At 42.6% G+C, this 16,181-nt stretch overlaps 1 protein-coding gene across 2 annotated transcripts in view; it reads left to right on the top strand.

The window, feature by feature from the left end:
- Window positions 1-48: 48 nt before the first annotated feature.
- Window positions 49-16,181, top strand: part of LOC105476088 (POP1 homolog, ribonuclease P/MRP subunit) — a 43,653-nt gene continuing 27,520 nt past the window's right edge. Inside the window, exons 1-5 of one of the 2 annotated variants that reach the window (XM_011731734.2) lie at window positions 49-147; window positions 6,663-6,806; window positions 10,939-11,106; window positions 11,700-11,875; window positions 13,504-13,752. In XM_011731734.2, coding sequence (XP_011730036.2) covers window positions 6,665-6,806; window positions 10,939-11,106; window positions 11,700-11,875; window positions 13,504-13,752 — 735 coding nt within the window. In that variant the 5' untranslated portion in view covers window positions 49-147; window positions 6,663-6,664. Of the gene's footprint in view, window positions 182-6,662; window positions 6,807-10,938; window positions 11,107-11,699; window positions 11,876-13,503; window positions 13,753-16,181 lie in introns of both variants that reach the window. The other variant, XM_011731735.2, reaches the window with a different exon arrangement.

Raw genomic sequence — 16,181 nt, 5'->3', positions numbered from 1 at the left:
AGTTTCGGCGACGCTCCAGGCCACGTGGAGGAAGCGCCTGGTCTGGCGCATGCGCTCTCCAGCGCGCTCGCCAGGCGCTTTGGCTCGGTGGGGACTGTCGCGGAGGCTTGTCATTCTGACCCGGGAAGTCCTCAGAGCGTCTGGCAGGTTGGTCGTGAGGGGCTCGTGCCTTCCAGAGGCTGTGAGTGTCGGGGGGACTGTTTGTGGTGGTCCCCCGCTCGGCGCCCGTCTCCCCTTTTCATCTTTTCTCCCTCAGACTCCTCTGACCTCTTCTTTCCTTGCTGCCTATGCCCGGGGCCCCTCTTCCTAGTGTCGCATCTCCTTCGGCCCCTGCGCTCGAGCCCCCTACGTCAGTCATTTCCCTTCATTGCCCCGCCGGGCGGAGGCCGTCCTGGGATGGATTTGCATCCCCTGTTCTGCAACCCCAAAGGACTAAGATGGGTCATTCAGGCGACCACGCTGGGATCTGGGCGTTGGTCCTCCCGTGTTCGCTTTCCTGCTCCTCCCGTGTTCCCTTCTCTAGGGTGCTCCTCGGGCTTTACAAGGTCACTATCTGAACAGAGCCCTAGTGTTTGGGGTATCATTTCAGAAAGAAAGATAGTGATCTGGAATGGCCCAGATCCCTTATGAGTATTCTGCTGTGTCAGAAGGGATGGTACTTGGCTAAATATTTCTTATCCTGTTAATATTTGCATTGTAAGTACGCTTCATTTCTTCATTTATGCGGGCACTCACAAATATATAATGAGTCCCTACTTGGTGTAAGGCACTCTGCTAGATGCTAGGAATGCAACAGTTAAAAAAAAAAAAAAAAGTAAAATCTCTGCTTTCCCTGCTTCTTAAAGATAATATAAGAAAATCTCCTTTATTCCCTTTCATTTTGTCCTACATACTGCTTAGGTTTTGGCCTTCCTACTTCTGGCTCAGGAACCCTCTGATCTTTTTCACTGGTTTGGGGCCTGGAATAAAAGACCTTCCAATCTGGCTTCCCCTTGCCTATTCAACTTTCATTGTCATCTACTCCCTCTTCCCACTAGCGTCCTCCTGTATTCACACAGTAGATTCCTGAATACTCTTTCTTCCTCATCTATGCAAATTCCAGCTAACTGAAAGCCTATTTTCTCTTTGATTTTTCCTATCAATTCACATATTTTTTCTTTTTCTTCTTTCCTTCCTTTCCTTTTCTTTTTCTTTCTTTTCTTTCTTTCAAGACAGGATCTCACTCTGTCACCCCGGCTGGAGTGCAGTGGCATGATCTTGGCTCACTGAAACCTTAAGCTCCTGGGCTGAAGTGATCCTTCAGCCTAAGCATCTCAAGTAGTTGGGATTACAGGTGCACGCCGGCTAATTTTTGTATTTTCTGTGGAGACAGGGCTTCTTCATGTTGGCCAGGCTGGTCTCCAACTCCTGGGCTCAAGCAATTCTCCTGCCTCAGTCTCCCAAAGTGCAGTGTAACCATCACCCCCAGCCACATTTTTTTTTCTTTCCCTTCTCCTGTTTCCTATTGTGCTGTACTGCATAATTTAGTATTTTATTATATGAGGTCCTATTTTCTAATTGTTACGTGTTTCAAGAATAGTGGATTGGAGAGGGAAGGGGCAGAAAGAAAAAAGAAGAATAGTGGATAGAGTCAGACTGCCTGGTTTGAATCTCAGCACAGTCACAAGCTTAGTAGCCTTGGGCTGGTATATAGCATCTCTGTGCTTCAATTTCTTCATTTATAAGATGGGAATAATACTAGTGACCACAGAGTTGTGAGAATTAAATGAATAAGTCATGTAGAATAATGCCTGCCACATCAAGTTCTCAATGCTGCCTAAGATGACAAAATTCTTATTCTACTTTGGTATTATACACAGCCTGAAACTATTAGGCACATAGTAGGTGCCCAAAAGTTTGCTAAATTTGATTAAACTAGATAATTAAGAGATGCTTTTTATTTACAAAATAATTCACCATTTAAGTTTTTAACTAAGAAGCTACCTTGGAGCATTACAAATGATTCAACTTGTGTAAAATATTTCTTGTGAAATGAGGTACCTTTATTCTTAAGGCAGATTTTATATCAAGTCTGAATCACCAACTTTTTAGATCTAGAAGAAAATAGACATCATCTAGTTAGTTCCCAGGTTCTCAAACTGGGAACTAACACCAAAGGTTGTGTCTGGCCAATCAGGGATACTAAGCTGTGTCAGAAAATATAACGTATCCATTTTATTTGAAGATTTGGGGAAAATATTTTTATAAAGGCAGCACATATTTAGTGCTTATTAAAGTTTTGACAAAACTGACTTGAAGGTGAAGGTAAGAGTTAAGATTCCTTCTGGAAACTTTTTTTTTTTTTTTTTTTTTTTGAGACAGGGTCTTGCTCTGTCACCCAGGCTGGAGTGCAGTAGTGTGATCAAGGCTCACTCACTGCAGCCTTGACCTCCCTGTCTCAGGCCATCTTCCCACTTCAGCCTCCTGAGTAGGTGGGACCACAAGCACATAACCATGCCTAGCTTATTTTTTGATTTTTTTGTAGAGATGAATTCTCACTATGTTGCTCAGGTTGGTTTCTAACTACTGAGCTCAAGCAATCCTCCCACCTTGGCCTCCCAAAGCGCTGGGATTACAGGTGTGAGCCACCACACCAGGCCTCTGGAAACTTTTAAACTAAGTCCTCAGACTTCATAAAGATGCATCCTATATTCATTCCCTTTTGCTGTTAGACCACTGCTAGTTTGATTTACTCATTTTTTAATCTGGACCCAAAGCTCCGGGATGTTCCCAAGGTTATCCTAGGTTGGAGGCAGCACCAAACTTTTCTTGGCCCATTCTGATCCTGAGGGGAGCTAGAGTTCCGATGGTGTTCTTGTCTAGTCTTGCTGGTGAGTTCTGATTCAAGCAGGTAACAGTAGGTTAACTAAGTTGTTTTGTGGAATATTTGGAATGGCTTTTAATGCAGACTGATCTGAACCATGTGCTTCACTAGCCAACCAGTTCTGCAGGACTCCATTTACTTCCTTCATACTGTTTAATTTGAAAAATGTTTTTGCGTGTAGATATAGTTGTCTTTCATTTAGTTGAAATTAGTGGAGTAGACAGTGAAATGGCATCAATCCCTGCTATCTCATTTATTATTTAAGAATAATAGCTACCATAAACTAAGCATTTAGTTAGCATAAAGCCCCATGCTAAGTGAGTTGTGTATATGCATTTTGCAAAGCCAAAACCACATACAGTATGTATATGTTTGTTTATTTTTTAATTTTGAGACAGAGTCTCACTCTATCGCTCAGGCTGGAGTGCCGTGGCTGTGATCTCAGCTCACCGCAACCTCCAACTCCTGAGTTCAAAGAATTCTCGTGCCTCAGCCTCAGCTGGGATTACAAGCGCATGCCATCACATCTGGCTCATTTTTGTATTTTTTTTTTTTTTGAAATGGAGTCTTGCTCTGTCACCCAGGCTGGAGTGCAGTGGCACGCTCTCTCAGATCGCTGCAAGCTCCGCCTCCCAGGTTCACGCCATTTTCCTGCCTCAGCCTCCCGAGTAGCTGGGACTACAGGCGCCGGCCACCACACCCGGCTAATTTTTTGTGTTTTTAGTAGAGATGGGGTCTCACCGTGTTAGCCAGGATGGTCTCCATCTTCTGACCTCATGATCCGCCTGCCTCGGCCTCCCAAAGTGTTGGGATTACAGGCGTGAGCCACCGCGCCCGGCCTCATTTTTGTATTTTTTAGTAGAGATGCGGTTTCACTATGTACGCCAGGCTGGTCTTGAACTCCTGGCCTCAAGTGATCCACTCGCCTTGGCCTCCCATAGTGCTGGGATTACAGGCATAAGCCATCCCACCTGGCCTGTATATAATGTTTAATTCTCACAGCAACTTTAGAGGAAGAGGCTGAGGCTGAAAGTGAGAAAGTAATTTTCCTAAGATTATGTAACTAAAAAGTATAAAGAAGGAATTTGAACGCACATCTTTCAAACTCTGTAGTGTTGTACGTGAGTGAGTGAGAGAAACGCTACACTCTGAGATGAATTTAAAAGTCCTTTATTAGCCAGCGACCCAGAAATGGCTAACGCTCAAAATTCTCTCTGCCCCAGGAAGGGGCTTGATTTTCTTTTATCCTTCGGGTTAGGAAGGGGAGGAGGAGCTCAGTTGCAACAATTCTACAGAAGTAAAAACATGTAAAAAAGTTAAAAAGATAAATGGTTATAGAGAAAAAACAGTTTCCAGGTGCAGGGGCTCTAAGTCTTTCCTAAGATGTTTTATATGGGGGCTCCGCCAGACACAAACTCACGGCTTTATGGTGTTATCTTTTGAGCAAAATCCTGGGAACTTCGTACATTGCTTGCTTCAGTACCTTATCAGTTAATTGGACTCTTTGATATGTTGAGAGTCTGCTTACACAAGTTAACTCCTTGAGGAAGTGGGGTGGGTAAGGAGTCCTTGAAGCCTTGTAAATGAAGGAGCGGAAAGGAGTATGTCTGGCTTTCTCAGCTAAGCGAGAGCCTATTCATGTGGCAACAAGGCTAGGTGATTAAGGGAGAGTCTAAAAACAAGGTTAGGTATTACAATAGTGAAAGCCCTTAAACGCTTTACCATATAGGCAAGTCTTAATTTTGTGCGACGTCTTGCATTGGAAAAGGAAGTAAGTGAATGGGGGTAGTTAATTTAGTAGCTCTCAGTGGAAGTGGGCAAATTCTGATGTGACTGGCATTTTGGAAGTTTGTGCAGGTATTTTGGTTGGCATAATTGGGCTAACATTGCTGGCATTTTTTGGGCAGGGACCAGGGATGTTAGACAACCTGCTATGTGCAGAAAAGCCCCGTAGTAGCCCAGTACCTAATTTATATAAAATTATTGGTTACACAGGTTTCCCGCCCCCGCCCCCCCCGCCCCCCCGAGATGGAGACTTGCTCTGTTGGCCAGCTTGGAGTGCAGTGGTACGATCTCGGCTCACTGCAACCTCCACCTACCGGGTTCAAGCGATTCTCCTGTCTCAGCCTCCCAAGTAGCTGGGATTACAGGTGCAGGCCACTGCGCCCAACTAATTTTTTTTTTTTTTTTTGAGACGGAGTCTCGCTCTGTTGCCCAGGCTGGAGTGCAGTGGCTCGATCTTGGCTCACTGCAAGCTCCTCCTCCCAGGTTCACGCCATTCTCCTGCCTCAGCCTCCTGAGTAGCTGGGACTACAGGTTCCCGCCATCACGCCCGGCTAATTTCTTTGTATTTTTTTAGTAGAGATGGGGTTTCACCATGTTAGCCAGGATGATACCGATCTCCTGACCTTGTGATCCACCCGCCTCGGCCTCCCAAAGTGCTGGGATTACAGGCGTGATCCACCGCGCCTGGCCCACCCAACTAATTTTAGTATTTCTAATAGAGATAGGGTTTCGCCATGGTGGCCAGGTTGGTCTCGAACTCCTGACCTCAAGTGATCCACCTGCCTCAGCCTCCCTAACTGCTGGGATTACAGGCATGAGCCACCGCACCTGGCCTGGTTACACAGTTTTAATATGCACTGAATATTCCAGTAATGCAGTAAGTCAAAGCAAGTTTGTACTTTTCCAATTGGTGTTCACCAATTTGGAAATTTATGTCATTAGTGGCATTGTTACCTTCTCTTGGAGGCACTAGTACAATGCACCTGTGCTGCTTTGCCTTTGTAGCTGTTGAATTCATGGTAATTCTAGGTATAGGTAGAAGTAAAGACTGGTATTAAAATATTGAACTGCTCTGAGAACTGTTTGGTGAATACCAGCTGCTCTGAGCTGCCCTACCTCCTAGTGTGTCCATGTATAGGGCCCTTCAGATTTCCTACCGTTAGCAATGAAAGAGTTAATCACTGGTGCCTCGGGGTTGGAGGGCTTCCAGGACCATTCTCCAACTTTATGGATTGTGCCAATGCCTGTGCTAGTGCCTATGTGGATGTTGTTATCCCCTGGGTTCAAAATCTATTTCAAAATATCATCTAGTGTAGTTGTGGTGAAATGGTTACATACTGAAATATATATTATTTTATTAAAATTACTTCTTAGGTCTCCTTTTTGTTACATTTAGGGCATCTATTGTAGGCTATGTCTTGATATGTGTCTAATAGGTTATAACATTCATTTCATTTAAAAGTAGAAAACAGCTGCTTCAAACTGAATCAGTAAAAATAGGGGATGTTGAGTTTGAGAGTTGGGAACTGCTGAGTGGTAAATCAGTCGGAGTCCCACTGCTTTTGTCCTTTATCTTGCTTCAAATTGAAATCATTATCTATTCCTTTTGTAAATTAAATATATAGCTGGCCACATCTGAGTAGCAGAAATGAAAGCATCAGTAATCTGTGTTGTTTTTAATAGAGTTTCTCCTTTTGGAATAGGGTGTTTTATATTTCATTGATTCGGGTGGCTCTTATTTCATCCAAGAATCAAGATAAAGTATTTGAACTAATTAATTTTTTTATCATCCATAGCAATCTTATCTCATTTTTCATTTTTCTAACAGACTTTATTTGGTATCAACAGTTGTATATGATTTAATTATTTGACAGTGCAAACTGGAATGTACTAATAGGGTCTCTTCCGTCAGTAGACTTATTTTGAATCACATGAATATTTACTCATTAAATTTATTTTTATTTTTAAGTGAAAGTTTCCTTTCCCTGTGTTAAATGTATTACTTTCTTTCCAGAAATGTCTAATGCAAAAGAAAGAAAACACGCCAAGAAAATGAGAAACCAGCCCACCAATGTGACTCTGTCCTCTGGCTTTGTGGCTGACAGAGGCGTAAAGCACCACAGTGGAGGTGAAAAACCTTTCCAAGCTCAAAAACAAGGTAAGATACACAAAACAGACCAGCCATGGTGGCTCACGCCTGTAATCCCAGCACTTTGGGAGGCTGAAGCGGGCGGTTCATGAGGTCAAGATATCGAGACCATCCTGGCCAACATGGTGAAACCTTGGCTCTACTAAAAATACAAAAATTAACTGGGTGTGGTGGCACGTGCCTGTAGTCCCAGCTACTCAGGAGGCTGAGGCAGGAGAATTGCTTGAACCCAGGAGGTGGAGGTTACAGTGAGCCGAGATTGTGATACTGCACTCTAGCCTAAAAACAGAGGGAGACTCTGTCTCAAAAAAAAAAAAAAAAAAAAAAGATACACATGATGCTCTCTCCAATCCCATTTTGATCAAATTGCTTTTGTTAGCTCTTTTGATAGTCATTATCTAAATAGTAAATGAGCTGAATTAAAAACAGATACAGTAGACCCTTATTATTATTTTTCAATTTCCTATTTGCAAGTTTGCCTTCTTGCCAAAGCTTATTTGTAACTCCAATATCAATACCCATGGAGCTTTGCTATCATTTTTGGACATACATAGAGCAGGAAAAATTTGAGTTGCCCTGTGTTTGTGTTCCCAGCCGAGGTTCCCAGCTTTCATGCAGAAATGGCCGGAGGATGGTGGTAGTACAGGGGCAGGGCAGTACAGTGCAAGAAGCTCCAGCTCTCCTGGGGTTTGAATCTCAGCCCTGGGGCAGCCTCATGCAGGTCACTTAGCATTTCTAGACTTCATTTTCTCTTTTGTAAAATAAAGGAAATAGACTCTGCCAGGAGGAGTTGTTTTTAGGATTTAAGATTATAATATGGCCATGGGCAGTGGCTCACACCTGTAATCCCAGCACTCTCGAAGGCTGAGGTGGGCAGATCACCTGAAGTCAGGAGTTCGAGACTAGATTGGCCAACATGGCGAAACCCCGTCTCTACTAAAAATACAAAAATTAGCCATGCATGGTGGTGCATGCCTGTAGTCCCAGCCACTCGGGAGGCTGAGGCAGGAGAATCGCTTGAACCTGGGAGGTGGAGGTTGCAGTGAGCCAAGATCATGCCATTGCACTCCAGCCTGGGTGACAGAGTGAGACTGTCTCAAAAAAAAAAAGAAAAAAAAAAGATTATAATTTACGTGAGATGAAGATATATATGTATCCCCACTAGGAGGAATGGTTTGGTATTCACTGATTCATTGACATAATTTAGTGACTGTATGAAACATAACTACTATAAATAATGAAAATTAGCTATGCATATTTTAGAGCTGGTATATTTTATTTCTACTTTAACATCAGTGATTATTATACTTCTGTATTTCCTAAGAGAAGTGCAGTATAGTCATCATATCTGTATTTCACTGATGTGCTGATTTTAGAACCTTATGAAGGGATAGGAAGATCACAGTTGTTCATTAGGGCAGTGGTAGAAAATGCTAATTTGGGAAGACAGCAAACGCAAGTGGCCAAGAACTTGTTTGGAATGCTTTTAAAAACTGCACTGGGTCTGATTAAGTAAACTTTAGAGTCAAGTTCGTAAGGTCTAGATTCAGATCCTACAGTTGATGCCCACCATGCCATGTGATAAACACATATTATCCTCACAGTGTTTTAAGATTATAGTGGCTTAATAATTAACACCACAATTGAAATAAGCAGAAACACTATGAAATTCTCTACTGATCTCTCCTTTAATTTACAGACAGTTTTTTTTTTTTTTTTTTTTTTTTTTTTTGAGACAGAGTCTTGCTATGTCGCCCAGGCTGGAGTACAATGGTGCGATCTTGGCTCACTGCAACATCCACCTCCTGGGTTCAAGCGATTTTCCTGCCTCAGCCACCTGAGTGGCCGAGACTACAGGCGTGTGCCGCCACTCTTGGCTAATTTTTGTACTTTTAGTAGAGACAGGGTTTCACCATGTTGGCCAGTCTGGTCTCAAATTCCTAACCTCAAGTGATCCACCTGCTTTAGCCTCCCAAAGTGCTGGGATTACAGGCGTGAGCCACTGCACCTGGCCACAGGCAGATATTTAATGTTGTCTTATAGTCATAATTCCCAGACACTTGTGTGCTAGTGTTGCCTTTTTTTTTGGAGACAGAGTCTTGCTCTGTTGCCTGTGCTGGAGTGCAGTGGTGCTATCTTGGCCCATGGCAACCTCTGCCTCCTGGATTCAAGCAATTATCCTGCCTCAGCCTCCCAAGTAGCTGGGACTACAGTCACATGCTGCCACACCCGGGTAATTTTTTGTATTTTAGTAGAGATGGGGTTTAACGTGTTGCCCAGGCTGGTCTTGAACTCCTGAGCTCAGGCAATCCGCCCACCTTGGCCTCCCAAAGTGCTGGGATTACAGGCGTGAACTACTGCGCCTGGCTGGAAATCTTGCTTTTAAAATTTTTAAGACAGCGTCCCACTCTGTTGCCCATGCTGGAGTGCAATGGCACAGTCGTGGCTCATTACAACCTTGACCGCCTGGGCTCACGTGATCCTCCCACCTCAGCTTCCCGAGTAGCTGGAGCTACAAGCGTGTGCCACTGTGCCCAGCTAATTTTTTTTTTTTTTTTGTAGAGACAGGGTTTCGCCACGTTGACCAGTTAGTCTCAAACTCCTGGACTCAAGTGATCCGCCCACCTTGGCCTCTCAAAGTGCTGGGATTAGAGGTGTGAGCCACCACATCCATCCTGGAACTTTGCTTTTAGTTATTTATTTAGTATAGTAGCTCTCAATTTGAGTGTGGTGGAGAATTAGGATAAAATACTGTATACAATCATGTGGATTATAGTATTAAGGGAGTGTCGTTTGGGCTGCTGTAACAAAATACAGGTTGAGCATTCTTGATCCAAAGATCTGAAATCTGAAATCCTCCAAAATCCAAAACTTTTTGAGCACTGACATGACACAACAGGTGGCAAATTCCACATCCTACCTCACGTAATGGGTCACAGTCGAAATGCAGGCATATAACACACAGTTTATTCAGCATTCCCATGGGAAAACAGATGTTCCCAGCCCCCTTCAGCTGGGATATAAATATTTCCAAGCACTCCTAGATTTCACCACCTAAGCACACCTGCAAAGACAAATAAAATGGCATGTAATTTTTACTGTTAAATACTTACATGTGAATCAGCGTGAGAAAGTGATTTCTTATCAGTAGCATATAGATTCCGAGTCAGGAAGGGTGCTGATGCCAGCCAACCACAGATTGTCCACAGGGTGGCTGAGATAGTGGCACCTTTGCTTTCTGATGCTTCAAGTATACAATGTGCAAAAAGTTTCCTGCACAAATTATTAAAAATATTGTATAAAATTACCTTCGGGCTGTGAGTGATAAGGTAAAAGAAACATAATTGAATTTTGTCTTTAGACTTGTGTTCTAAGATACCTTAGACTTGTGTTCAAGATACCTCATTTTATATGTGTATGAATATTCCAAAATCCAAAAAAAATTGGAATTTGAAACACTTCTGGTCCCAGTTATTTCAGATGAGGGATACTCAACCTGTATCTTACTGGGTAGCTTATAAATAACAAATGTATTTCTCACAGTTCTGAGGGCTGAAAAGTCCAAGATGAAGGAGCCAGCAGGTTTGGTGACTGGTGTGGGCCTGCCTTCTGCTTCATATACATCACCTTTTTACTGGGTTCTCACATGGTGGAAGGAGCGAGGATCTCTGTGAGCACTCCTTTATAAGGATACTAATCTCATTCATGAAGGCTCTACCCTCATGACCTAATCGCCTCCTAAAGGCCCCACCTCCTAATACCATCACCTTGGGGGTTAGAATTTCAACATTGGAATTTTGGGGGACATAAGCATTCAGACCATACCAGGGAGCTTAGATTTGACATTCATGTTGCACTGTTTATAGGAGAAAATTTCCCCTGTATCTGTTATATCCAGGGTCCTTTATATGTCATCCTGACATGATTACCTTGTGTGCTACCTACTAGCTTTGTGACCTCAGGCAAGTGAATTCACCTTCCTACTTAAGATTCCTCTTTAAAAATAAGTAGTAATAGCCACCTTACAGGGTGACTATAGGATTGAAAACACGGTCAGTGTTGCCACCCAACAAATACTAGTTCTCCACTATAATTTTTATCTCTGATAAAGGTGACATGTTTCTTTTTGAAAATATACTAGAGCCTCATCCTGGAACTTCACGACAGTGGCAAACCAGAGTCAACCCCCACTCTCTGCCTGACCCTGATGTGAATGAGCAGTCTTCCTCCAAAGGGATGTTTAGAAAAAAGGGAGGATGGAAAGCAGGTCCCGAGGGCACGTCTCAGGAGATCCCCAAGTATATAACCGGTGGGTACTCATAAAGAAGTGCAGTTTGCTTGTATTTTGAGCTCTTCATGTCTAGTGCAGCAACAAACTGACCTCCTTGTTGTCCTGGCTCTGCCTCCCCTGCCTCTCCTCTCCTCCTCCCACTTCAGATCCTTCTCACCTCTAGCCTGGACTTTGACCAGAGCTTCCTTGGGCTTAATGGCTCTCACTTCTTCAGTTTCTCTCCCTGTCTCTTACTCGTCTTCTTACAAGTCTTTGTGAACTGTTCCTCTTTGTCTTAGCCCCCACGCCTGTCTTGTTTTACATATGCCATCCATACTCAGCATGGCATTCTCCAAAGATGGAAAATTGCATATGCACTAATGGCAACCAAACCTTTATTTAAAGGGCCTGTCTCCAGGCCCTTTCCAGCCTCTTCTGTTCTTCACCCTATAATCCCCAACCACACTACCACATTAAACCCTGTATTCCTTGTACATACCTTAGATGTGCTTTCTGGTCTCTCTTTACGCCTTCTTGGTGGAGGAATTCACTTAAATTTCCCCAGCAGCCTGTTTATTCTCCAGCGTTAATTCAAGATTGGTGTTTAATGACGTTGTCAATTCTTTCAACAGCTTCTACTTTTGCTCAAGCACGAGCTGCTGAAATCAGTGCTATGTTAAAAGCTGTGACCCAGAAGTCTTCAAATTCACTGGTTTTCCAGACTCTGCCACGGCACATGCGACGAAGAGCCATGAGCCACAATGTCAAACGTCTTCCCAGACGGTTACAGGAGATTGCACAGAAAGAGGTTGGAGTTCCACTTAGTGTAAATGTTTAGAGTAGTAACTCCTAGAAGAAATTGAGAAGTATTGACCTAATAGAATTTATTAAAAATGAAAACCAAGGCTGGGCATGGTGGCTTACACCTGTAATCCCAGCACTTTGAGAGGCTGAGGTGGGCAGATTGCTTGAGCCCAGGAGTTCAAGACCAGCCTGAGCAACATGGCGAAACCTCATCTCTACAAAAAAATCCCAAAATTAGCTGGGCGTGGTGGTGCATGTGTGCCTGTAGTCCCAGCTACTTGGAAACTGAGATGGGAGGATCCCCTGAGCCAGGGGAGGCTGAGGCTACAATGAGCTGTGATCGCGCTACTGTACTCCAGCCTGGGCGACAGTGAGACCTTGTCTAAAGAGAAAACAAACAAACAAAAACCTCAGAAAACAACACCCTCATGGTTTTTGTTTTTGTTTTGCATATATTTGATTTAATTATTATCCAAACTTCTGCTTCCCTCCAAGCCAAATTAACAGACAATTGGCTATTACAGGTGCTTTGAAATACAGCATTTGATACTCCTCTCTTGTAAGGATGTTGAATAGTTTATGTTCCCTTCCCAAATGTAAAAAAAACCTGACCCTCTTACCAAGTAGTTTTGGATTTGTGTTTTTGGAGTGTGGCCAGCTTGGGGTAGGAAGGTTAAAAAAAGCAACATCAATGCTTAGCATTTGCTTTCTGACTTTTTCAAAGTTGAAAACTTGAACTGGGTTTTAATTTTTGTGCAAGTCTAATTGTGTTTTGGCTTCACCAGAATTCTAGACTTGAACATTCTAAGATTAAGCCAATGTCTTTACTAATTGGCTTAAAACCTATTTATTGAGCAGCCTTCTATGTACCATTGCTATGCTAGTGGTGGGGTTTGAGTTCAAGAGGGAAAACTAACAAGGAATTTTATACTTTCTGGATTTAAATGTAAAGTCTATTTGCCAGTGATAGCATTCAGCATGTGTCTGTCTGTAGCCTAACTGAAATGAAATGTGTGGATTTTCCTCACTTATATTATTTTTGGTCTTAAGTTTTTGGTTTTAGTTACAGTTCTACAGGTTAAAATGACAACAAGAAGCTAACATTTGACTTCTTCTTTCTTGCCCTCTAATACTAATAGCCATATATCTTCCTTCTCTACTTACATTGAAGAAACCAAGTTAACAATTTTTTTTTTTTTTTTTTTTTTTGAGACAGAGTCTCGCTTTGTCCCCCAGGCTGGAGTGCAGTGGCGCGATCTCGGCTCACTGCAAGCTCCGGTTCCCGGGTTCACACCATTCTCCTGCCTCAGCCTCCCAAGTAGCTGGGACTGCAGGCGCCTACCACCACACCCGCTAATTTTTTGTATTTTTTTTAGTAGAGACGGGATTTCACCGTGTTAGCCAGGATGTTCTTGATCTCCTGACCTCGTGATTTGCCCACCTTGGCCTCCCAAAGTGCTGGGATTACAAGCATGAGCCATTGCGCCCGGCCCCAAGTTAACAATTTAAGCAAACTAATGGGATCTACAAAATATTCCACTTAATCTAAAGTTATTTGTTTGCATTCCTAACCATTAACTCTGTTTTGAGATTCTTACAAACTGGGATATGTCTCTTTTCTTGAAACTATAGGCGGAGAAAGCTGTACATCAGAAAAAAGAACATTCAAAAAATAAATGCCATAAAGCTCGAAGATGTCACATGAACCGGACGCTAGAATTTAACCGTAGACAAAAGAAGAACATTTGGTTAGAAACCCACATCTGGCATGCCAAGCGGTTTCACATGGTCAGGAAGTGGGGCTACTGCCTTGGGGAGAGGCCAACAGTCAAGAGCCACAGAGCCTGCTATCGAGCCATGACAAACCGGTGCCTCCTGCAGGTGAGCTTTCCCAGTGGGCTTTCTTGTTATTTTTGTTTGATCCTTTCCTATTGAGACCTTTAGAATAGTTGATGGTATGCCAAGCCCCGTTTATGTGGTTATTCATTGGAAAAATGATTCCTGAGCATAAGGCCCGGGTCCTTTGCCAGATACTGGAGATCAGGCAGCCTATAGTTAGGGGAGTGACTGACATTGATCAAATGATTTCCAGATATGTGATTGTAAGGGAAAAGCATACAGTATGATGAGCATTTCTAACCTGCTCATCACACTGGAGGGCATCCCCTAGAAGTGCTGCTTGAACTGAGCTCTCAGGGATAAGATGGGAGAGGGGGAAGGCAGAAGGAAGCCAGGTGAGAGTGAAGAACTGGAATCAATTCTGTGTGACAGAGATGAAGAGGAGAGCAAGGCAACATGAGGGCGAGGTTAGGCTGGAGAAAAGAGTAGGAACCAGATCGTGCAGGTCTCGTTGATCATATCAAGCTTTATTCACTATAGATTAATCTAACAGTCATTCACCAATAACAGATATTTCAGAATCTACTGTGTACCCTGAACAGTGTTCAAAATGCTGGTCTAGGTGTTTATGGGTCAGTGGGATGCTATAGGATGTTTTAAATTTTAAAAGCTTTGAGAGGACACATTATTTTAGAGCCTGTTAATAGTATTTATCTGATTGTTCCCTCCTCTCCGTAGCTAATTCAATTGCTTTCTATTTCTTCCAATACATATTTAGAAATTTGTTCTTTGCAGAAGGGCCTATCTTTCAATGGCAGAATGGCCTTGGCCAAATTTTGAAAGCGATTATTATTGGTGTCCTTTGATACCCCTTGAGAGTAAGCAATACAAGAATCTTTTTTAAAAATCGTGGTCAAATATACATAACAAAACCATTTGACCATTTTAAGTGTACAGTTCTGTGGCATTAAGTATGTTTATGTTGTGTAATCAGTACCACCATCCATCTCCATTTTATCCTCCCAAACTGAAACTCTGTACTCATTAAACACTAACTCCCCATTCCTTCAGCCCCTGGCAGCCACCATTCTACTGTCTATCCAATAATTTGATCCTATAGGTACTTCATAGGAGTGAAATCGTACGATATTTGTCTTTTTGTGACTGGCTGATTTCATTTAGTATAATGTCTTAAAATTCATCCATGTTGTAGCATATGTCAGAATTCCCTTCCCTTTTAAGGCTGAAGATGTATTCCATTGTAGGTATATACCATATCTTGATTATCCATTTATCTGTCAGTGGACATTTGGCTTACTTCCACCTTTTGGCTATTGTAAATAATGCTGCTGTGAGCATGGATATGCAAATATCACTACAATCCCTGCTTTCAGTCCCTTTGAGTATATCCCCAGAAGTGTAATTGCTGGATCATATGATAATTGTATGGTAATTTTATGTTTAATTTTTTGAGGTACTGCTTTACCATTTTCCATAGCAACTGTATCATTTTACATTCCCGCCAGCAATACACAAGGGTTCCAATTTCCCCTCATCCTTGTCAGTACTTATTACTTATTTATTTGTTTGATCACAGTCATTATAATGAGTGTGAAGTGAATAAGAGCACCTTTTAGGAGTCTTTAATTTGAGAACTCAGCAGCAGAAATCATAGATTATAGTCAAGTTCCTCATTCACATTGAGGAAGCTGGGTTCTAGAGAGATGAAGTGACTTGCCTGGGCTCACACAGCTTGTTGGTGGCCTACATAGCACTTGGGTGGCTGATTCCCTTGGCCTGCGCTTTTTCCACTGTCCTCTGCCAATGAGTTACTTTTCATTTTGGGCAGAATTTTTGCTAAAGTTATTAGATACTTTTTTAAAAATTTGATCAGCCCTAAGTAATAAAAATAATAAGTAATAATAACAAATATTAGTGAGTGCTTAATATACGCCCTACCCAGTTTTAAATGCTTTGCATGTGTTTACTCATTTAATCCTCACAATAGTATGAGGTAAGGAGTTACCATTATTTTCATTTTACAGATGGAGAAACTGAGGTACAGAGAGGTTAGGTAATTTACCCATGACCATATGGCCAATGAGTGTTGAGGTTCAGATTTGAGCCCAGTTGCCTGACTCCAGGGTTCCACACTCTCAACCATTATTCTCTGCTGTCACTTGTTTGCACACATTTGGGTGAGGTTCCTCTGGCCACTGACAGCTGAGAGCTGGTCACTGGATAGGAAGATTTCTTTGTGTGAGTGATCATATTGATTAATGTGTGTTGTCAGAATCATAGCTATAATTTGCCTTTTAGTTCTAGTTGCTGAGTGCACTGAAACTGCTTAAAGGTGCCATAGCAGAAGGGTTGGTTTGGCAGGTCACCGAGCCTGATTAGAATGCTGGCTTCTCCACTTAATGACTCTGTGTCTTTGTTCAAGTAACAATCTCTGTGTCACAGTGTCCTTG

This window comes from Macaca nemestrina, chromosome 8 (assembly GCF_043159975.1).
Source record: "Macaca nemestrina isolate mMacNem1 chromosome 8, mMacNem.hap1, whole genome shotgun sequence".
Classification (NCBI taxonomy): Eukaryota; Metazoa; Chordata; class Mammalia; order Primates; family Cercopithecidae; genus Macaca; species Macaca nemestrina.
The sequence above is the reverse complement of the archived record's forward strand: the minus strand, read 5'-3'. Positions and strand labels throughout refer to the sequence as shown.